The 24,233-nt window shown below is 42.2% G+C and overlaps 1 protein-coding gene across 2 annotated transcripts in view; it reads right to left on the minus strand.

Annotated features, from left to right (window-relative positions):
* Nucleotides 1–24,233, minus strand: part of FXR1 (FMR1 autosomal homolog 1) — a 1,545,230-nt gene that overhangs the window by 62,472 nt on the left and 1,458,525 nt on the right. For both annotated transcript variants that reach the window (XM_044070180.1, XM_044070179.1), the window contains one exon: nt 20,210–20,301. In XM_044070180.1, the coding sequence (XP_043926115.1) occupies nt 20,210–20,301 (92 nt within the window). The remainder of the gene's footprint in view (nt 1–20,209; nt 20,302–24,233) is intronic.

Here is a 24,233-nt window from a genome sequence, read left to right on the forward strand (position 1 = left end):
GAAACAATGGAATTAGAAGCAGCAGAGAGACTTGAGACATCTATAGTAGCCGCAGTGGTGCAGCGTTAGCGTTGTCGCCTCACAGCAAGAGGTTCTCCTGTTCGATTCTCGGCTACAGCGTCTTCTGTGTGGAGTTTGCATGTCCTGTCTGCGGTCAAGTGGCGCTCGAAAGACGTGTGAATGCGCATGCCTTCGTTGAAGGTTGGGCTGACACCTTGGCACCATAAAAATTGACTGCCAATCATTAGCGGAGCGAAGTTCCGCTGTGGCGACCCCTAACCGTGAAAAGCTGAAAGAAAAAGAGAGAGACTGAGACATCTAGAAGCTGAGGAGAGTAAGAGGCAGAGGCAACATGAAAAGGAGATGATGACTCTTTGCCAGGGTCATGGAGGTAATGGGGAAGGGAGCAACAGAACCCCAGAAGCAACAAAGGTCAGTAAATTTCTTCCACAATTTACAGAGGGGGATAATTTAGATAGTTTCATTCATATGTTTGAAAGGGTATGTATGTATGTAAACAGTATAATGTTGACCAAGGGCTCTGGATACGGTTCCTGACTCATTTACTCCATGGTAAAGCTGTAACTGCTACTTCTAAATTGTCTGACACAGAGTGCTTAAATTATAATACTGTTAAGAATTGAATGTTAAGAGTATTTTAAGTTAACTCCTGAAGCTTATAGGAAAAAGTTTTGTGATCATAGACACAAGGAAGATGAAAGTGTGGGTGAATATATACTGCAGAACTAAGCACTTATTTTCATAGTTGCATGAGTGGATGTCAGGTCATCAATTTTGAATGGCTGGCAAACCTTTTGGTGAGGGAACAAGCCCTTAGCACTTTGCCTGAGGACATGAGAATCGGGTTAGCAAACAGAGAATTTACACAGCAGATGAGTTGGGGAAGAAGGGACACCTATACCTAGCAAGCAGAGCATCACTGCACAAGAAAGGGATACCCAGTGCTGTTAATGGGTCTAAGGGAGCCCATGGTGGGCAACCTAAACCACCCCAACAGAGTCTGCCAGTAGCAGGGGAAGTCGCTAGTCCAGGTACACATCCAGGACCAAGGATTAAATGTTTTAAATGCAACCAGTGTGCCATGTGGCATACAGATGTCCAATGAGGCAAGGTAGGGAACAAAAGGTGGGACAGCCAGTAAGTCGGAATGACAGAATGCCAACAGTAAGTTGTCTGGAGACAATAAGGGAACCAAGCTACCATAATAGGGTATATCCTATCTTAGTAAATGGGAAAGAGGGCACTGCTAAGACAGATGCAGCCTCTGACCTAACCATCATGAAGCCTGCAATGGTTAAAGAGGAGCACTACTTGCCTGGGCAGTCTACTCCAGTCAGAGCTTTAGGAGGGTCCCCATTCCAAATACCTTTGGCTAGGGTTCACCTTGACTGGGTGGGTGGAAAAAGAAGTAAGCAAGCAGATGTGTTTGAGGATATCCCTGCAGATGCCCTGATAGGGAATGATTTTGATAATGCAGTACCTTGTATGCATGCAGTGACACACAGTCGGGCTTGGAGACAAGTGTTTGGGTCTGGTAGCCTGAGGGGGACCCAGACAGACCTCACACTTGCAGCCAGGACTGGCGTGGTGGTTACTTTCAGAGAGGGAGCTACCCTACAGCAGTGAGACTGAAGTTGAGCCACAGCTGCTTGTGGGTACTGATGTTCACATGGACAGAGTGATTGCAAGGGCAGAGGTGAGTAGTAGCACCCAGGCTGAAAGTCAGGCACCACTGTCAGAGGATGCCAGACTTCCTGTGGAAGGGGAGCTGGGAAGGGTTACAAAGACAGAGTTGAGACAGGCTCCGCTCTCAGACCCTTCATTACAAGGCCCAAGGGAGGTAGCTAGTCAGGCACCTGATTGTCAAGGAAAAGGGGAATCTGTATACTGGGACAAAGCGTTACTGTACAGAGAGTGGACCCCTGAGGGAGGGCTAGAGGGTGAGAGAATACAGCAGTTGGTAGTGCCCACAGCCTAACATCTGGCACTTCTAACCATAGCCCATGAAATTCCCTTTGCAGATCATACGGGCATAAAGCATACCAAGAGACATATTATGCAGAACTTTTATTGGCCTGAGATTTCCAAAGATGTAACAGGGTACGGCAGGACCTGTGAGTAGTGCCAAAAGGTAGGCAAGACATGAGACAAGGTGAAAGCTCCTTTGATGTCTTTGCTTGTGATTGAGGAACCATTTCAGAGGTAACTGTGGACATTGTGGGGCCTCTGAGTACCCCAAGTTCCACACGGATGAAGTATACCCTAGTGGTAGTAGATTATGCTACCAGATACCTTGAGGTGGTGGGTCTGTCCTCCATTGAGGCAGAAAAGATGGCAAATGCTTTGTTAGAGATTTTCAGGAAGGTAGGGTTCCCAAAAGAAATACTAACTGACAGAGGTGCCAATTTCATGTCAGACCTGCTAGCTTGTCTGTGGAAGCACTGTGGAGTGAAGCACCTAAGGACAACCCCCTACCATCCCCAAACTAATGGTCTGGTCAGGAGGTTAAACGCTACACTCAAGACCACGCTATGGGCATTTGCAGACCAGTTTAAGAGGGAGTGGGACAAATGGATGTGCCCCAGGAATTCACAGGTTTTTCACCCTTTGAGTTGCTGTATGAGCATAGGGTGAGGGGAACTCCAGATCTGATTCAAGATGAGTGGGAGGGTGAGTGTGAATCTCACAAGGAGTCTGTTGTGGCATATGTCCTAAACCTCAGGACATGGCTCAGGGAACTCATGGGCTTGGCCCCAGGAAAACCTGGCAGAAGCCCCACAGCAGAAAAAGGTCTGGCACGACAGGAATGCTTGAGCTAGAAAGTATGCTTGTAACACCTGTGCACTGGCCCAGCAATCAAGGAATCTCAATCCTCACCACTAACACCAGTGAGGGGCATCCATACAGGGAAAGGATAATAAATACACACACAGTAAAGTACAATCTCCCTTAAAAGCACATAGAGATCACAGTCAGTCTGGGGCTGGTTTCTCCCTTTCTCTCCAGGTCCCCAATAAGACTCGCCACTGGCACAGCTACAGGGTCCAGCTCTCAGCCTAGTGGGCAAGCTAAAACCTCCAGCACCCTCTCTGTCCAACCAGTGCTTCATGTCCTTGCCCGGGTAGCTGACACACACACACACACACACACACACACACACACACACACACACACACACAGATAATAGTTATATATAACCACACAGATACTCCTGGGGAAGGCTGGCACAGGTTCTCCAGCTGTGTCCCTTTTACCCAGACTATATGGTAGTCCCACTTGCCACCACCCACTAATATTTATCAGCTACTAAAAAGCCCTTGTGAAAGGGTGTCCAATTCACTGTGCAATATTATTATCCAAATGGTAAGTGCAACTGAACAGTCAAGGCTTATTGGAGTGGCTTAGCCAGTATCACTATATACATACAATGTACTCTAGAGCTTAAATTATCTCTACACAAAACAGCCATTATTGAAAGGTTTAAAAATATCTAATAATAAATAAAAATAGAAGACAATACTTCTTATTACACGGTGCTAGTCTAGAGTTCAGAGATCACAGAGAAATACTCAAAATAATACAGTAGAAAAGTTCTGACATCAATACAGAAAAGAACTAATCTTCCTACTTCCTAGCTATATCTAAGAGAAAATACAGTTCTAAAACAAACTTACATATAGAAAACTGGCAGAGTGCTGGTGAGTTGGATGTTCTCAAGACAAATGCTCAAATGCCCTCATTCTTGCTGTCCTTAAATTGAGAACACAGTACCACTGATTTCTTTCAGATTACATAATTTCTTTCTGGTTCCCAGGCTAACAGAAACTCAGAGGTTAATAGCCCTTTTGATCTTGCAGCTGGTCAGGATGTCAGAGCAATAAAAGAAATTATACATATAAATTCTAGCCATTAACTCTGGCCTCAAAACAATTGGCAGAATGCCTTCCTCTAGACATCTTGGCTCAGAGGTTTAGATCAATGAATTGCACAATGCTTGCCTTATCAGCTTTCTTACAGCAGAGCGCACTGTTGTTACATTTTTGCAGTTCAACATCCAATACAGTCATTTCACATTTAAGCAAACAAGCCTGTGGCTTATATTAATATTTACAAATGACAGAATTATCTACAAACTATCTAGCTAGGCTGGCAGCCTTCACCTATCTTGACAATGCTGTAGGGCAGCAGGTAATGGTTCTCATTACTATCAGACACAACAAGCTGCAGACTGCTTGGGAGGGACCCTTCAAAGTGGTAAGGAAGGTAAGTGATGTTAACTACATGGCAGAACTGCTAGGCAGGAAGCAGGGACACAAATTGTACTACGTTAACAAGATGAAACCTTACCATGATAGGGAGGCCCTTGTTCTGAGTATTTGCAGTGGATGGCAGGAGGAGTCAGAGGGATCTGATGACTGATTTCCTCAGTGAGGCTCAGAATGACACCTCAGTGGAAGGGGTAGCAATGTCTCAGCAGCTATCCCCTACCCAGGTTTGAGAAATCCGAGCAGTGTTACAGGAGTTTGGGAACATGTTCACTGGGAAACCAGGGTGGACCCACCTGGTTCAGCATCATGTGGATACAAGACCCCAAAGGCCTATCAGGCAGGCCCCTTATAGGGTGCCTGAGAGAGTCAAACAGACTCTGAGGGAGGAGAAACAGGAAATGTTGGAAATAGGGGTAATCCAGGAGTCCAGCAGCCCTTGGGCCTCCCCAGTGATGCTGGTACTAAAGAAGGATGGCAGGACCAGGTTCTGCGTGAACTACAGGAAATTAAATAGTCACACAGAGTCAGACGCTTATCCCATGCCTAGAACATATAAAGCCCAAGAGCAGTTGGGTGGGGCTAAGTATCTTACCACTACTGATCTTACCAAGGGTTAGTGGCAGGTGCCCTTGACTCCCAGAGCTAAAGAGAGGTCAGCCTTTGTGCCTCCTTTTGGTTTGTATGAGTTCAGAAAGATGCCCTTTGGGATGGGAAATGCCCCAGCAACTTTCCAGAAGCTAGTAGATCATATCCTAGCCAGAGCAGGAAACTTTGCCCTTGCTTACATGGGTATTGCCATAGACAGCCATTCCTGGGAAGAACACCTTCAGCATGTCAGAGAGGTGCTGAGCAGACTACAAAGGACAGGGTTGACCATTACGCCCAGTAAGTGTCAGGTGGGTATGGCAGAGGTATCCTACCTGGGACATAGAGTGGGAAGTAGTAAGAAAAGGCCAGAACCTGCCAAAGTGGAAATCATTCAGGTATGGCCTCCTCCTGTTACCAAAAAGCAGATGAGTGTATTCTTAGAGATAGCAGGGTACTACAGAATGTTTAACCCCAATTACAGTACCATAGCTGCTCCCCTCACAGCCCTGACAAGGTAAAACAGGCCAGATAAGGTATTGTGGACCCCAGCATGTACGAAGGCATTACAGAAGCTTAAAGGAGCTTTGGGAGGACCCCCTGTGTTAGCCAGTCCAGATTACAGCAAAGAATTTGTTGTGCAGCTGGATGCTTCAAACCATGGGGTAGGGACTGTACTCAGCTGGGTTTCCACAGAGGGAGAAAAACACCCAGTGGTACATCTCAGCTGTAGGCACCAACCTAGGGAGGAACGCTATTCAGCTGTAGAAAAGGAATGTCTAGTCATAGTGTGGGCACTGCAGAAACGTCAGCCTTATCTGTATGGAAGGAAATTCACTGCAGTTACAGACCACAATCCCATAACATGGCTACATCAAGCCAGCCAGCAAAATGCCAAGTTACTTAGGTGGAGCCTAGGGTTGCAGTCATATGGTATGACAGTGCAACATCATAGTGGGGTTAGCAAACGCAAATGGGCTCTCAAGACAGGGAATGGGGTAAGGTATTCCCAGGCAGTCAACCTTCTCAAGCAGAGTTTTTCAAGGATCACTTGAAAAACTAGCTTGAGTCTTTGGGGGGAGAATTGTCACGAAAGGGGATACTGCCAGCCCAGCTATATGGAATTTTGTAAATAATTATATGTCATTTGTGAATATCAAAATTATTCATATGTTTGTGTTACAAATGTATTAGAACTGTATGTTGTCTGTATATCAAACTGCTGGCACAGAAGTGTGTGTAAAGTACTGAGCTGAAAGATGTATCCACAGTGTACCCCCACTGGAAAACAGAAATGGTTATACACTATTGTAACTGTAAATGTATATAAACAATGGAAATGGGAATACAGAAGGTTAACTTGCAAAACTTCAGAAAAATGGTTGAAATTAAATTGTTTTATAACTGCGCTATAAAAGTTGGTTTCAATACAGCAGGGAGACAGGGTGTCTAAAATTAGGGAGCTTTCTGCATTGTCTTGTAAGTGTTTTACTGTTTTATGTCTCCCAGCAGCTGCAAAGATCTGAGGGCTACGTATTTTTCACAGGGAAATGCTAAATGCTGGTAGTTTCTGACAATGGGGATTTAGCTTAGGAACTGAAGTCAGGTGACAAAAAGTGATGTCATGCTACAAGTACCCCAGCAGTAATATTTGACATTAATTTATGAACCCTCTAAGAGAGCGACTGTGAATTTTGTATTTGACCTGGCAGCATCAGCTGGAAACATCCACTCATCACATCTGTCTTGCCTTGCTGTAAGTAAGTTAACTAGGGTACAGTAACTTCTTTTAGATTTGGTAAGAAATATAGTAAAGATTAGTTTAGATGTTTTCTGTATTTATTTGAGATTGTCCTGCAATGCTGTTTTAAATATTTCCTTTGACTTTGAAGTCTGATGTGACTGTGAAAACATATTTTTGTGGATGATATTTGAGAGACATATTTAAGCTCTTAGTGTACTTGCATATCTATTTGGTGACACTGTGCAGGCCACTCCTAATAGCCTCACTCTTGGTCAAACTCCCTTTTGGATTAATAGTAACCTTACACAACAGGATTGGACACCCTTTGTTAAGGGCCTTACAGTAGCTGATAAGGGGTTCTGGTGGCAGTGATAACTACCTTATAGTCTGGGCAGAAGGGGGCATAGGTAGTAAAACTGTGCCAGCCTTTTCCGTGTGTGTGTGTAAAACAAATCTCCAGGAATTTGTGTGTCAGCTACTTGGGCAGGGACATGAAGCAGTGGTTGGGCAGAGAGAGTGTTGGAGGACTTGGCTTGGAACCCCGGCTAAGGACTCAACTCTATAGCTGTGCAGTGGGGAGTCTTACTGGGGATCTGGAGAAAGATGGAGAAACTAGCCCCAGGCTGACTGTGGCCTCAGCGTGCTCTTAAGGGAAACTGCACTTTACTGTGTGTATACTCGTCATACTCCCAGTGTGTATTTCCTCCACTGTTGCCAGTGGTGAGGATTAAGGCTCCTTGATTACTGGCCCAGTGATGGGGTGTCACACAAGGCAAGAGCTGAAGCCTTATTATCAAACTTAGGCATGTCAGCTAACCCCCCCCCCCCCCAATTTAGAAAGAAGGGAAAGCACAAATCTAACCATGTGTGTCTGATAAATGATGGCCCTAAAAGTTAAGGTAGCAGAGGTATACACCTTTTTGCCATTATCTGTCCATAGCTCTGCCATCCTTGTTAGATGGCAAAAGTTTTGAATAAGCAAGCAACTTAGTCAGCTTTTCAGTCGAGAGGGAATGACTGAAGGGTCTGATAAGGGAGACTTCTGAATGTATGTTTCTGGGTGAGAAACATCAGAGACTCAGGGAGCTTACAGAATCTGTCTGGCTTGTTAGGGACAAGTGGGGGAGACTCTGACACTTCACACGCAGATGTGAAACTAATAGAAGCTCAAGAACAGGATGCAAAAGCTCAAGGAGAATCCATTTGGAAAACGTCATAAAATCTTTTCTGAACCTTAGACACTGGAGAGCTTTCCCATCTAAAAAGCTCCATCTTTTTAAGATTAGAATCCCCAAAATAAAGTTATTCCACTGGGGAATCAGGGGGAAGTGTATCATCCTAATCAGATCCCAAAGCAAGAAGCTAATTAATCTGGGAAGAATAACCTAAAGACTCCTCCCCAAAGTCCAAATCTTCATCATCATTAGAAGTTATCTCCCTAGTCCTTTTTGAGGGAGTAGAAGTAGAAAGAATCCCTACAGCAGAAGGGACTGGCAACTCCTGAGAAGGCTTCAAAGTCATAAGGCCTTAAAAAAATCCTTGGGTAAAATCTTGGCAATCCTTTTGGTGGCCCTTAGAAATAGGAGTAATATGCCTTGGTTTCTGCTTCTTTTTAACAGTGATGTCTGCTCTGACAAACCACTGAAATTCTGAATGCTGGTATACTTCTATGAGAGAACCTGGTATTTCTCACCACACTAAAATTTGTATAATTCTCCTACCCCTTCAGACATTACCAGCAGTGGTTTCTCTGTCTCATTCTCAATGGATGTTGGCTCACCCTCAGATGTGCAAGCTGCATGCCCCAAACTAGCTTCCAACCAGATCACGATAGACAGTGCAGGCATCTGAAATCAGACAGTTTGTGGGGTCTTCATCTGACACAGAGATATTTATCAGAGGTTGGTAGACATTCAGGCAGGAAGATTATGAAGACATGATTCCCTTGTGCAAGGAGTTTAAGGCACTGGTTTTCCAGGCAGACTGAAAGACAAGAATGACTGCAGCTGAAGATCTGTTTATGGTCATGCTCTGCACCTAAACAAAAAAGGCACTTATTGTGTCTACCTTATGGGGAATCTGTCTCCCACATTCACATTTCCCCTGTCTGTGCAACATGTACCTGCAATGAAACAAGCTAAAAGAAAAAGGAAGTCACTAACGGGATACTTATCTGCTCCAGGCTCTGTGAGCTGCATTACATGAATGACCTTCAGACTGAATTCAAAATGCTGCATTTGGACTGGTGGCAAAGCAGTTCTGAGAGTTTGCACTTGTACATCACTTAAGTACCTTACACTTAAGATGTAGGACATACACCTGACATGGACCGTGGAAGGGCCCAGGCTTTGGTATGCTGGCTGGTCATATGGCTCCCCTCAGCAGGATACCCCATAGTAAAGAATACTGTGATGGTGACTAAGGAAAGACATACCTGCAGCAGTGAGATGGGTGCTGCATCATTTTAGTCACATACCATGAAAACAGTACATCTCAGCGAGTGCAGATAAAATGTTAATGGAGTTCTGGAGTAAATCTTGGAGCTATATGTTTGAAATTTGTCCAATGAGCACTGCACCATCAGCAGACTCTTGAAGTAATGCTTTTCTGCCAAATTTAGCTCGTTACCTAGAGCCCAAAATTGAACCCCACAGCTATGAGAGAGAATATGCCCACTGGAATACTTTTATGATCAAATGGAGAAAGAAATTGTGACATTTACATTTGTATTGTCAGCAAAAATTACTTAGCCGGAGACCGGCACTACAACCTGTTGCTGTGAGAGGAGTGCTGTATTCAAAGAGTGACCAGAACATAGTGAGAACATTACACTGATACAGCTACTGTAATCTTGCAACCATTAGACGCTGATTTAGAGTTCAGGACTGAATCCAGGAGCTGTAATGCCTAGTTTTTATCCACCAGATCACCTTTCCATACAGCAGGCTTACTATTAAAGTTAAAACATGCAATACAAATCATCAGTGCCCAAAGTTTCATGTATTGTGTGCACAGCCTACATTTCTTCTGGTTTGTTTCCATGTTTGATGGAGTTTCCATCCATAGTTTCCAAGAATGTTACTCAGTTTATAAATCTACCAGTGTCTTTTGGTGGTGTTCAATACATTCTTATCACAATGCCTTGTACAAGTGTAAGAAAGTAAAAACATATTAATACTGAAGGCTGTGCTTTCAAAATTACTGAAAATGGGTGTGAGTATCTAACTGTCAATAAACTATAGCCATGCATAAAGAGTTCATAAAGCACAGTAACATCAAAACACGTGGCTATGTTTGACAGTCTCACAAGGACAGCTCTGATTTGATAGAACGAAGGTGGGTCCATGAACAGAATCTGAGCAGCTAGCACCGTTAAAAAAATGTAACAAGCCTAAATTCTGAATCTGCAACTAAACTCACCTGTTCGATAATGGAAATAACTAAGAAAAGGAAAGCATTTTAGTAAAGGATTTTTGTCAGAACTGGACCTGAGATATTTAGAGATGTATAGCTGTAATCTGTGGGAAGGGGGAAAAGCCAGCGGATGAAAACTGGGCCTCTTGCATTATAGCTCTACAAAATAGGTGACAGATGTGACATCCAACGTTAAAAACAATCTCTGCAAAACTCCTTAAACTGGTCAGCTTTTCAGTTTGTCACTCCTTGAATACACTGATGTTGATGATATTGCTCATGAAAAAAGTCAAGAAACTCTCAACTTATTAAAGTTGAGTAGATCTTGAATTACAGGCGTATCAACACCTTTTCTGAGTGAGTAGGAATGCAGCAAGATATGGATTTACTTCAGCCCAGTTTTGTGGCTGATCAGGGCAACTATATTAACCGCATCTTGTTTAATGCATGAGGAAATAAAAACCTTCATGAGTAATAAAGACGAAGATGCCACCATCTTGAGTGATGCCTTTTAACTAAATGACCTGGCATTTCTTTTTCATGTCCCTGAATTGTTATCAGATTTAAATGATAAAGAATTAGCTGGTCAACCCCAGAGTTAGTATACTTAGGGTTGCAATGTAAAAAAAAAATGCCCCTCCCCCAAAAAAGTGTTAGTATAACACTGATTTTCTTGTTTTTCCATTTAGAGGGCATGCTGTTTGTGTATTTGATGTTAAGAAACACCCCCTCCCAAATATCTGTTTGGTAATTCAAATTTTACAGTAGTAGTTATCCTGAGGTTATTTCTCACACTCTCAATCTCATATCATGCTCTTCTCTAGTCTGACCCCCATCCTAGTATGTTGTCAGTTATTTTAAAATGATTTGTGTATCAAATGCTCTGTGAAATACTTCACATGCTGGCCAAATATCAAATGGAAGTTCTTAGAAATATGGACCTTTCTAAAGGCAAATTAAAGCTACACAACTTGAAACCTGACCCAGCAATCCATATTTATGTGTGTCATGTACAGCAAAATATTATTCTCCTGGCACAGTAGGCAGCACTTCACCAACTTTATGAATTGAACATTTTCTTAAGTGATTCATTCACCCTTTTACAGCTGACATGTTATGGATTCATACAAAAATTAATTTCACTTGACTTCACAACAGCACTCTTGACCCATTCTGTAAGCACTCCCTCCCTCTCGTAATCACATGCATTTTCTCCATGAGGTTTAACGCTTTCATTTTAGCCTGAAAAGTTACTGGAACTTTTCTTGATGCATGCACTCCAGTTAAAAATGCAAGACACTCTGAACATGATATAGTTTTGACAGGCAGCCCAAGCCAGTAAATAAATATTTTGTATTCTAAGTAATTCCTCAGATTGCACATTTTCTGATCCACGATGCAACTGAATGAAAACAAGGTAGCACATTCACTGCACTCACTACTTGTAAATGAAGGTTGTATTTCTTATTCTTCTATTCACATCTAAGGATTTTCTTACCCTTTTTTACATGACAACCAGAAAAAGTAAGCAATTTACACAACTGCTTCACACTACTGCCTTCTAGAGCTAACGCTTCGAATCTCTGAGAAGATGTTACACGGCAGTCTACTTCACTGTCAGGTCTAAACATCACACTCTACTTATTAATTTAAGTTTTTTCCTCCCACAGGTTTTTAACTAATTTTTGACTGCACATCTTACAGAATACATCAGACTAAACATTCTGACCTTCATGTTGGCTCCCAGCTATACAGTGATTCACTGTAATTTTTTTTCTACTGTATGTTTTATGCATTTTCAATTAAGGTACTAATACCAGTGTTGTTTGCTTCACTTTCTTGTTTTGTGGGCACCCTTACAACTAGCGTTTGGTTTCACATCTGTATAAACCATTACAGTTATTACCATTTCTATACAGCTTAAGGAGGACTTGCTTTGTCTTTGTCAGATATACCCTCCTTTTATGTATCCTTTTTAACAGATTTTTTTCCCTACATATCTGCATTTTCAGTTTAGGAGTTGAACCAATAGTCATTCAATATAATCCAGCTCTTCTTAGCCTCAGGGGTTTTAGTTGACTAAGCCTGTCTGGTTAACAAGCACATTTCTAAATTCTTGCAGAATTCTTACTCATTACTTTAGCAATGTTATCCACTGCCCTTGCTTCTTCTGCCTTCAATCTTTCCAAGCATCAGTGTCTTCTCTACTGAAACCTGTCTTTAAAACATTTCAGTTTTTGTTTACAATCAGGCCCATCACTGAACAGTCTGGGTTTATTTCAAAGTATTGACTTGATTTGAATTTTTGCATTCAACAGAATATTCAAAAGTTTTCTTCAGCAACACAGATCAAAAACATCAACAGCCTTACTTACAGTTCAACTCTCTCAGTCATATGTCAATAGTGGGGAAAACATAGCTTTTACTTTTACAATATGGACCAGACTTGATGACAAGGTTATGTTTTTGCTCATTAAAATCTTTTCCAGATTTGGCATATCTTTCCTTTTAAGGAGTAAGCATCTTTCAATTTCATCTTGTAATTACCATCTACAGGTATCTTTCAGTCCAAGAAAATAAAATATGTCGCTGCTTGTACTACACAGTTTATTTAGCTGCTTTAGGCCATTAGACAATCAGGCAATGCACATTCATTCATGCGTGCAGATACGTCCTGTCTCCACGTCTCCATGTGTTTGTCCAATCTTACTTAAGAATGCTTAAAGAGCTTGATTTTTTAACCCCTTTAGATAGATGATTCTATGTTTTAGTAATCAGCTGTGCAATGTACTTGCCTCTGCTGTTCATTTTATTGCACTGAATCCTATACTTTGGCCCTCGATCCTTCATAATTGGGTATTGTCCCTCAATAATTACATTATTGCCATTCTGAAGGCTACCTTTGACGCCACCTTAAATGTGAAGCATTCCTTACCCCTTAATATTGCCTATAAAATATATTACATAAATTCGTTTAAGTTTGTCTGAATGTATTCTCTTGGTAAACCACCTAGGACTGACACTAATAATCCTATGATAAAGCTTACACTTTATTCCGATACAGATCTGACTGTGGATATGAACAGTGTCCCTAGTATTTCAAGTGGTCTACATTTAGCTGTGACAAATATTAGACCGATTTGTCTCATTGTTCGACTCTTTATATCCTGGACAGGTTTTCTACTTTTATATTCATCAACAAGCTCTTCAACTCTTCCTCACTTTCAGCAATCAGAGTGATATTATCTGCATATCTAGGGTTATTACTTTTTCCATGCAAGTCTCATTCCAGTATCTGATTTAATAGTACTCTCTTCTTTTCTTTCCTTAAAAAGTATCTGTTACTTGGGATATCATTTCAGTTAAGCAGGAAGATACTACCTTCAGTTTCTTGACTCTGTTTTTACAGAATTTTAAACAAAGCTTATAACTCACAATATGTTCTGGGCCCAAACAAAATAAGCACTGCAGTCTGTAAATAAAAATCTTTAGGGGCAATATGATTACCACCGTACATTTACAGATGGATATGGTATAATACGTAATATTTCAACATTCTTTAGAATGGATCTGAAACTATATAATTCAAATGACAACTATACAAACCCATATGAGAACATGAAACTCTCATGAATGAAAAATAAACCAGCGACTACATTTCAAAATTTTAAGAAAAACTGAAAATGGCGCATGCTAGTACTACTTACAAGGAAACATCATGCTGCTGAACATCAATACAGCAAAGGATCAAAGCTGACAGCAACAGGAAAAAAAATTATGGGATCAATGCCGATTCCAGATGGATAAACCCAAATGCTACCAGTGAACCTCCCCAGAATAAGAACATTTGTAAAACACAGGTCTGGAACAGCTTCAACATTACTTAGACTGATAGATGGACAGAATAACTCAAATTACAAGTAAATGAAGTACTTAGAGCAATAGCTGGCTTGTTTAGTGCTTGGAGCATGCTCCTGATGTGCACTGTAGCAAGAAGATTGGTACTTTTGTACCAATCATCTTCTTACAGCACCCCCCCCCCCAGCTCTTCAAGTGACAAGTAAAAAGAAAAAAAAAGGGAAAATGGGTACACTGAAAAATGAGGAAGGAAGTGAATTACTGTACTTCTGAATCAAGCTCATTAACATTTTGCACCAGAGGCAACCCACCCTTGCAATGCTACTGGGAACACTAAGAAATTAAATTAAGTATCAGGTATAAGAAGCTGGAACAACATGTGAAATAAATGTTTCAGATAAATGGCTATAATCAAACCAACCAACCAAACTAAAAAAGGTAACCAAATGAGGCTGTAACAACCAGTAAAATACAATACTTGACCGCAAACAGAGGAAAATAAATGAAATAAACTACAATTGTGTAAGAGCTTACCATAACAGTAGATGCTCTACTGATCACTACTGTAATATTCATAACAGATGAGTTTTTGTCCACCGATGTCCAGCTGAGGGACTAAAGCTATACCTTCCTGGGGGCATATATCTGAAGCATGATCTCAGCTTGCATGTACTGGGGTACAAAGGTAGACACACAAACAAGATCCTCACACAAGATCCTCAGACTTTCTATCTATAAGCCAGTGGCCTGAAGATAGCTGAGAGAGGAGACTGGACAGTTAGTAGAGACATAGCTCAAACAGTTAAGGAAAATTCTCCAAGAGAAGGAAATGTATGTAAATCCATTGACAAGCAAGGAGAGAGGGAAGGAATACTGCAACAATGATCAGTAGACATCTTCTGTTATGGTAAGACTGTACTAAACTAAGTCCTAATTGAAATCACTTTTGCATTCATACATTCATAAGAGATGGGTGATTCCCAGAGCTGAAGAAAGAAGAGAAATGTAGACAGCTAATGAGAAGATGAAGTGTCCAGAGGACCAGACAGGACTGATCTGGCAAAGGCAGCCCTGGGTCTGGAGAAGGCATCAACTTTGTAGTATTTGGTGAAAGCATGCAAACAGGACCAAATGCCAGCTTCCAAGATGGACCTGGTATCAACACCTTTGTAGAAGGCACCAGAAGAGACCACTGCCCGAGTGGAATGTGCTTTAGGGCAGGAGGGAAATGATTTACCAAATTGTCAGGAACAGAAAGACATGGCCTTCAATATCCAGGAAGTAATGGTTTGCTCTGGGACTGGTTGACTAAACTTGGCCTCCCTGAAACAAACTGTCAGTCAATTCTTCTGACAGACTTTGTTTTGTCCAAGCAGAACCTCAGCTGTCTGCGAATGTCTAGAGAGTATAAGATTCTTTCCCACCCACTTTGAGGATTGGGAAAGAAAGTAGGCAGTTGGATAGCCTGATTGAGGGACAGCTCGTTGACTACCTTAGGCATGAAGGAAGGACTGGTCCTATGAGTTTACACTGTCCCTGTGGAAAATGAGAAAGGCAGGAATAGCTACAAGTACCTAGAATTCAGACACTCTGCCTGCAGGGGACAGAGCCAACAGGACAGTCTTCTATGTACAGAATTTTAGGATGTCAGATGTGGCTTGCTCAAAAGGAGACAAAGCAAGCTTTTTCAGAACAAAATCAAGATTCCAAAAGCAATGTCTTTCGGCTTTTCCCAGTTAGGGGTCGCCACAGTGGATCACCGGTCCGCAGATTGATTGGCAGTGCATTTTTCCCTTGCCGAGTTGCTAGCCCGACACCCAACCTTCAAGGAAGGCACACCTACACGCACACACACCTACCTGCACGTCTTTAAAGCTCACTCAGCCACAGGGAGGACATGCAGACTCTGCATAGAAGGAACTTCAGCTGAGAATCAAACCGAAGAACCTCTTGCTGTGTGGTGACAACTTTAACCGCTGCACCACCGTGGCCCATATTAAGATTCCATGGTGGAATTATCAGTTTTCTTGGAGGCTTAAGGCACATGACTCCTTTCAGGAAGAGTTTGCCTTCTGTCCTGGACATGACAGGAGGATCAAGAGGCAAACAGGCAATGATGGCTGACAAATGGGCTTCAATGGACGAGTAGACCAAACCAGAATACAGAAGTTCACAGGGATACTGAAGTAAAGTGGAGATCTTGGACAGGAGTGGCTCCTGCCTGTGTTTGTGACATGAAATGGAAAACCTTTTCCACTTGGCTGTGTATGATTTTCTGGTAGTGGGCTCTCTGGATTTTTGTAAAACCTATACGACTTTCTCTGTGAATAGGTGTCTTTTAGGGATGAGAACCCTATCATCCACAGAATGAGACTGAAAGAACGCAGGATGGGATGTACTGTTGAGTTATTAGGTCTGGCCGAATTGGAATTTTCCAGTAGTTTCCCTTGGACAAGTGGAACAGGACAGGAAACCAATCCTGTCTTGGTCAGAAAGGGGCCAACAGCAAAGTTTTGGAGTGTTCTTTTGGACTTTTAGCAGTACACTTGGAAGACGTGGACGTGGCAGTGGAAGGTAGGCAAACAGAAGCTTCTCTGTCCATTGAAAGGAGAAGGCTAAGGGAGATGGAGTCCTGGTGCATAATAGAGGAAACTGGTGATATTCTGGAGATGAAAAGAGGTCCAACTGTGGTGTGCAGCAGTGGTGCATGATTGCTTTGATGACCTGTGTCTTCAGGGTCCATTATTGAGGGTCCTTGAGGCCCCCTGCTTAAAGAATTTGCCAACACATTCTCTTGAGAGGGAATGCATGCTGATGTGAGGGTCGTGTGTTATTGAGTGGCTAGCTGCCAAGCCTCCTGTGCCAACCTGCACTGGAAGTAGGACCTTGTGTCTCCTTGCTTGTTTATTTACCACATCACTGTGGTGTTGTCTGTGTATATCAAAATTGTGCCTGGTTTCCATAGGTGTGAGAAAGTTTGCAGAACTTGCAGAAGAGCTCTCATTTCTTTCAGGTTGATATATTCCTTCATGAGAGGTGAGGGCCATTCCCTCTGTATTTTGTGGGATCCTGTCCAGGCACCTCAAGTACTGTCTGAGGCATCTATGTGAAGAACTTGGTTGTAAGAGTCTGAAGACCCAGACTGAAAGTGACCTGTTTCTCCCAAGAAAGAAGCTCCTTCTTGATGCAGGGCAGCAGAGGTATCCATATATCCAAGGGTATGAGGGTTGGGACTACACCAACTTCAGGTACCACTGGATTTTCTTCATGTGTAGACTGGCCAGAAGAAGCACTGGAAAGGAAGCAGCCTTGAACCCCACAGCCCTGAGGATCTCATATGCAGCACAGTGAGCCAGAGTAGAGGGTTTGGAAGAAGTTTACCAGACTGAGGACCTTTTCCTTAGGAAGGAAGTGTTTAGTCTGCAACCCAAAAAGACTGGGTCCTGAATGGGAGAAAGAGGAGCTTTTTTGAAACTGATGCTGAATCTCAGTATGGTTAGGAGGCCTACTGTGTAATGTAAATGCTCAATGAGGGTGACTGTGGAAATAGCCTGAATCAAGAAGTCACATGGGAAAGAGAAAAATCTGAATTCCTTGAGTGTGGCAGAAAGCCACAACTGGGTTTGTGTAAAAAAAAATTCTTTGAGCTGTAGAAAGACCAAAGAGAAAAGCAGTAAACTGAAACTGTGATTAGCAAAAGAAGAACCTGATGAATTTCCTGCAAGAAGGATGAACGGATAAGTGAAGACAGGCATCCTTGAGGTCTAGGGATACCAGAAAATCCCAAGGAAGAAAGAAAGGCAGGAGAGTGTGCAGCATTTTGGAAGAAGGTATCTTCAGGAATGTGCTTAGCAGGGAGAGATCCAGGCTGGGCTTCCCTTGTCCTTCCTTCCTTGGTACTATAAAGATTGTTGAACAGAAACTTTTTCCTATGAAGGGCAAAGGAACCTTTTCTATGATGCCCTGTGCTAGTACATCCTGAACAATGGGACCAAGCAGAGGGAGCTCAATGAGTAGAGGATGAAGAAGTGGAAGTCCTCTTACTGAGTGAATGCTTTCTCAAGAAATGGCATAGCATTCTTTCATAACAGACAGAACCCATTTGTTTGTAGTTACTGCTTCCCAGGAGGGGGTAGAGAGATTCACTGCGATAAAGGAGTAGAGGGATGCAGGGAGGGGAAGAGGTGAAGTGGAAGATCATCACAGAATTTTGCTTCAAAAGGAAGCCTCCCTGATGGGTATATTTCTTCTATGGTTTATCTTGAAATATTTGTCTAGGTGTTTTTCTATGTTTGTGAGAAGACCTAGCATCCCCTCTTAGAAAAGGAAGTAGACTTGACTGGATAATTCCTACAGTATCTTGGGATTGCAGAGAGAAAAAGCTTTCTAGAGTCTTTCATAGTCTTGCCTTGCACTTGAGGCCTTTGAAAAGACTGGGGGCCTGTGGTTCAAATACAAGAGTTTTGTCTAAAGGGGAACCTAATATTTTAGATATGAAGTCTTCAGGAATGGGCTGACCCCACAGCCATGCATACCATACTGTCTGATCAAGGAGCCTGTGGCAGCAGCCCTCATCGTAGCATCCACAGTATCACAGCTGCATTTGATGCTGTGTCTGGCTACCTGTGTAGCACTGGGAAAGAGGGTCTGCATTTACTGCTTAGAAAAAGTTTAAGGTTCAGTCATGATCTTATAAAGAGACCAACACAGAGAGTAGGTATTTAGTCATTTGACTCTGGTAGTTAACACGTCTGAATGTTTAAGTGGAAAAGATGTAGTCTCTCATGCCCCACCTATCCATGTCCCAGCTACCCTAGTCTCTGGGGAGGGCATTAGCTCTGAGTAGCAGCTTGAATGGATTATCAGAAGACAGACAGCCACACTATTTTTATACATGCATTTTAGCTCATCAGGAACCTTAATGTTTCTCCAAACAGAGCCTTTTCTCCAAAGGAGAATCAGGAGAAAGGGAAGTCCCCTTTGCCAAACAGAGCTGCTCTGGAGAGCGATGTGAAGAGTAATCCAGTGAATGATCAGAGTCTGGTTCCGGTTCCCCCTTCAAAGACATAAGAGTCTAAAGGATGCTTTTGTGGTGCTTGAGTTACCTTGGTCACAAAATAGAGGAGCTTCAGGGCCACAATAGCTTTAAATAGACCCTAAGATAAATCAATCCATTCCTTTTCTCTAGAAGCTGTAGGGGATGTCACATGCTTAAGTTTTCTGTTTTTTCTTTTTGGGTGTGATGTCTGCCTAAAAGAGTCTCAGAGGTCTGGCACACTTCAATCAGGCACCTCTTCCCATACAAGGATCCAAGGGATTCTGTGAGGGTCCTCCGAAATAAGTCACCATTTGTCCCAGGTATCCACAGTCTGCAAAGCATCAGGAGCCATACTGGCCTCCGACTGGGTCTCTGTAGTAGGCACCTGACAGGTAGTCTTATTACAGCAGATTTGACCACCTCAGCAGTTACATCTGATTCCGGAATGTTGGACTGTGAATCATCTCTGGGTCTTTGGAGTTTCTTTTTAGGGGGAAGGGTGACGTAGGAAGTAGGGAAGTCTGCCATCTTAGACTCAGCTAAGCATTTTTAAATGCTGTGTTTCAAGGAAGGTATTAAGAGTAGAAAGTCTCGACCTGAGAGTTTTAACAAGAATGATAGATGGAGCAAGATCTGTAGTTGTGTTCTGGGCCTAGGCAAAAAAAGCACTTAGTGTGCAAGTCCTTGTATAGCATCTGCCTACCATACTCAAATTTACCCTTCCTATCTGACATCTAACAAATTTTAAAAACAGACTAAGAAATAAGAAAGGAAGGTTCCCCAATGGGGCACTTATCTGAGAAACAAATGAAGCAATGCTACCAAAGACCAAACGTGGTCAGTCCGACAGATGCACACCCTGCACTCAGACTAGAGGTGAAAGAGTCTGAAGATCTTGTGCATACAATCACCTTTATACTTTGATACTCAGAAGATGAGGTCACACATCGGACATGCGCCCTGAGTAAATTAAAGATTTGGTACCTCAGCCAGACATTAGCAGACAAAAACTCATCTGTTATGAACAGTGCAATAGTGATTTCAGTCAGGACAACAGTAGTTAAAGAAAGACTGCCACTTATGTGGTGTAAGATGTTTATGCTAACAGTTAGAGCAGGTAGCCTATCAGCAACACAACAGGTGAGAAACTTTTTTTTTTCTGTCCACTATCTGGTCTGGTGAGAGTAAAATGCAGTCAAATCTCATGCCACTGCTCTTCTTTAAACAACTAACGTACTACATAAGACAAAGATTAAATATACATCATACTTTAATACTTACCACATTTCTTTTGCTTCTGGACAAATTTTCTCGCGGGAGACTCCTCTGCCTACTTTGAGATTCAGCTCGAGAAATATAATCAGCAACGGTAACTGTAAGTTACAAAAAAGAAAAAAGTAACAAATTAATACTTCAATGATTATAAACAGCTTAATAATTGCCTCCAATGATGAAGCCCTTCTGGAATGTTTAATCTACTGTTTTACTGTTTACTAATGCTCATCACAAGGGACGGTTGAAGGGTGGAACAGCACAGATAAAAGCAAATCACAACAGTACTGTCTAATGGCAGTAGTTCATGCTTGACCTTCACCCACAAGTTTGATTTTCCTCAGACAAACATTTAGCATGTGTTGTGGAAAGCCAGAGGTTTAAGCCTGAAACTTCAGCAATGGGTGTCTTCCCTTACTACAAGACTGTCCACAACGCTACCTACTATGCAGAAAACAGTTAAAACATAAGGCGTCTAAAGATCTAGATAATGTTATTCTAAAAGGTTTACAAGAACAATAATGAGCAGATGCATAAATGAAAGGAGCCAGATGTGTGATAGGAAGTCACAGTAGACAAATGAGTGCACAGGACATGAAAGAAGTAACATTACTATAGTAATTTCTTTTTTTTTAATCAAATGACTATCATCTACATACCTCCGTCCCAGCAGGCCCTGAAGACTAAAGTAGTGCTGACAGCAGATCTTTGGAACTCAGTATGGGAACTATGGAAAGGGAACCAGATCAAAATGTTATGAAACCTACCTTGATGAAGGAGGCAGTAATGTTGAATATGAAATGGATATAGCAGTTAGCAGCTAACCCATATGCAATGCACTCCGAGAAGATGAAGACGGATACACAAATGATGGCAGGTAAAGTCCTGATGGACTCTGCTGGAAGACAGTCATGCTTGTGCAAATTAGGTAGATAAAGGTCATGAACCTCATGTCACTCCAACACTTAGAAAGAGGCAGCTAAAATGCCAAAATCCAAAGTAAAGTGCGAAACCTATCTTATAGCCCTATAAAATGTGGTAGCAGCAAAGGACTGTTACACTAATCCATCCAGGAACAATCCTTTTTACACATTGCAGATCTTGCTTAACAACAGCTTCACACATCCCTATGAGAATAGATTTATGTCTGCTTCAAACAGCTATGAAAGGCCTCATCTGATTTAACAATCTGAAACACTGTTTTGTACAATATAAAACACCCATCCATTCATTTTGATGATAAACTGCTTCATCTTTAAGATTTCCTTAAGCAAAAGAGGGTGCATAAAGGTGCCTTTAAGATTTCCTTGACCAAAAGAGGGTGCGTAAAGGTGCCAAGTTTACATTTTAGCAAGTCAGAATGGAGCTTAGTGAGACACATCTGAAATTAGTGAACTGGGTGCACTTCTTACAGGTTTGGCCATTGCTTCTATGTCCTGCTACGAATTAGTTGAAGGCATTTTTGGATTAGAGAAAGTATAAAGTATATAATGACACTCAAGCTAAACACATGCACTGCTAAGGGTGGTATGAGTAATACTCAAAGGATGAAACTTGATTCAGGCTTAAAAAAAACAGTCAGCTGAAGAGCATCCTGAAAGCAACTATGATATACTTAAGCCAAGAGCAAATTCTAGAAAACTCACATCAAATCTTACTCCTCTAACAAAATCACACTAGGCAAGTACTTGACAAAACTGTATTAGCAAAGGTACATAAAAGTACTAAAAGGAGAACGCTTACATACGTTTTCAGAAAGAAGAGTCCTCGACTTTTAAAAAAGGTTTTACAGTGTAAGAACATGCAGTACAATCAATAAGCAACCTTCTCAATACTAAAACTTTTTTTTTTATTTTGTTGAGCCGAATTACTACAGAAAGCAGTCAGTTAAAAAAAAAAAAAAAAAAACAGAGAATATGCCTACCATCCTTGCCTGCTATTATTCTTAGGTTAATGCTGCTGAAGCTTACAATAGAACACAGTTTACTTCAAAATGGAAAAACTGAATCTGGGGTACAAGCTGCCACTCAGATGTGACAGCTCTTGTTTTAACAGCTCATAAACACTGTCAAGAAGAATGCCACTACCCTGGGTTAATATTTACTTATATGTTTTACTTATCATTTGTTGACTGGGTTATTCCCACAAGCTAGCAGCCTCTTTTTCAAGGGAGACCCAAAAAAGAAGTTATGTCTTACCATAACGTTCCATCTGTGTTATTGATGATCTTCCATTCATCACTGATGGGGAGTCGGCATAATACCAAGCTCGCGTACACCAAAAACCCTAAAGCTAAGCTGCTACCCACAACGCCCTTCTCCTAGTTACCTCAGATCGAGTTTGCATGAAACATATAGAAGTAAATGCAGAGACCATTTCTGCGCAAAAAAACCTGAACACACCACAAGGACCCATAAGATCTACCAGGAGCCTTTGGTGGGGGACAGAGGGTGGGATGTGTTGAAAGGAAGATCAATAAAGTACAGTTGTGTACACTTACCATAAATGTAGATGTTCGAGTGTATTCACTGTTGCAGTCATTACATTTGGGTAATCCTGCTGGCAGGTTGCCCTCAGCCGGCCTGAATTCCAAAGTACTGGGTCCTGCGTCGGCTGTCATCGCCCCTTCCCTGACGTCAGGCCATCAGGGGTATAAAAGAAGCAGCCGACGCCATTGTCTCTAGTTTTTTTTTCCCCAGATGTCAGGTGCCCCCTAAAAGGGTAGCCAGAATTTATATCTATATTTAGAAGTTATGTACTCACCATAACGTTCCATCTGAGTAGGTGACTTCATTCGGATGCAACCTGTGGGTATCGGATCCGACCTCGGATCCGAGCCGGCAATTCAAAAGCTTAGGCTCCGAGCTCCTAGCTCCTCCCTCTTACCCATAACCCCTTGCCAAGCCCTGACTGACCTCAGATTGAGTTTGCCTCAAAATACTGACTACAGTACACGAAAAAGTATAAATACTCGCTCTATAAAGGTCAGGGGGATGGAGGGGGGGGGTGGTTGCATCCGAATGAAGTCACCTACTCAGATGGAACGTTATGGTGAGTACATAACTTCTAAATCTGAAGTAGGCAGACTTCATTCGTCTGCAACCTGTGGGACAGAGTCCCTAGCTACCTGAATCTTGGGTGGCCGTCATGGAAGGATGTTTCGGAGCACCGCTGAGCCAAAGGATGCTCTTCCTCTAGAAACAACATCCACCTTATAATGAGAAATAAAAGTATGAGGCGAGGCCCAAGTAGCTGCCGCGCAGATATCATCCAATGATACACGGGACTTAAAGGCGGCTGACGTGGAAACTGCCCTAGTAGAATGAGCCGTAACCCTCTGAGGAGCAGGTCTACCTGAAGTGTCATATGCCTGCAGAATACAATTAGCAATCCACTTAGATAGTGTGACTTTAGATACTGCTTTACCCAGAGCAAATTTAGCAAAGGAGACGAACAGCTGATCTGATTTCCTGTGACCAGCTGTTCTGTGAATATAAAAACGTAATTGTCTATGAACATCCAAGGAATGCAATTTGTATTCTCCTTTGTTTGAATACTTGGGAAAAAACACAGGTAAATTAATTGATTGGTTAATATTGGATTCAGAGGAGACCTTCGGAAGAAAAGATGGATTGGTCCTGAGGCACACCCTATCAGGGAAGAAAGAAAGGTAAGGCGGCTTGACGCATAGAGCCTGAAGCTCAGACACTCTTCTGGCTGAAGTGATAGCTACCAAGAAGGCAGTCTTCCAGGAAAGGAACTTTAAATCTGCAGAAGCTGCAGGCTCAAAGGGAGGAGCAGTAAGGGCTTGCAGAACTAAAGACAAGTCCCAAGGTGGCACAACCTCCTTGACTGGAGGCCTCAACAAAAAAACCCCTTTGAGAAATGTTTTGCATAATTTCGCCGTCATAAGGGGAGCTGTGTCATGACCAATGTGATAATGCGAGATAGCTGCCAATTGTACCTTAATCGTGGAAGAACTTGCCCCTTGATGAAAGAGGTCTGTTAAAAAATCCAGCACCGCTGACATAGG

The sequence above is a fragment of the Protopterus annectens genome, chromosome 4.part1, assembly GCF_019279795.1.
Source record: "Protopterus annectens isolate FY-2018-M chromosome 4.part1, PAN1.0, whole genome shotgun sequence".
Lineage (NCBI taxonomy): Eukaryota > Metazoa > Chordata > Ceratodontiformes > Protopteridae > Protopterus > Protopterus annectens.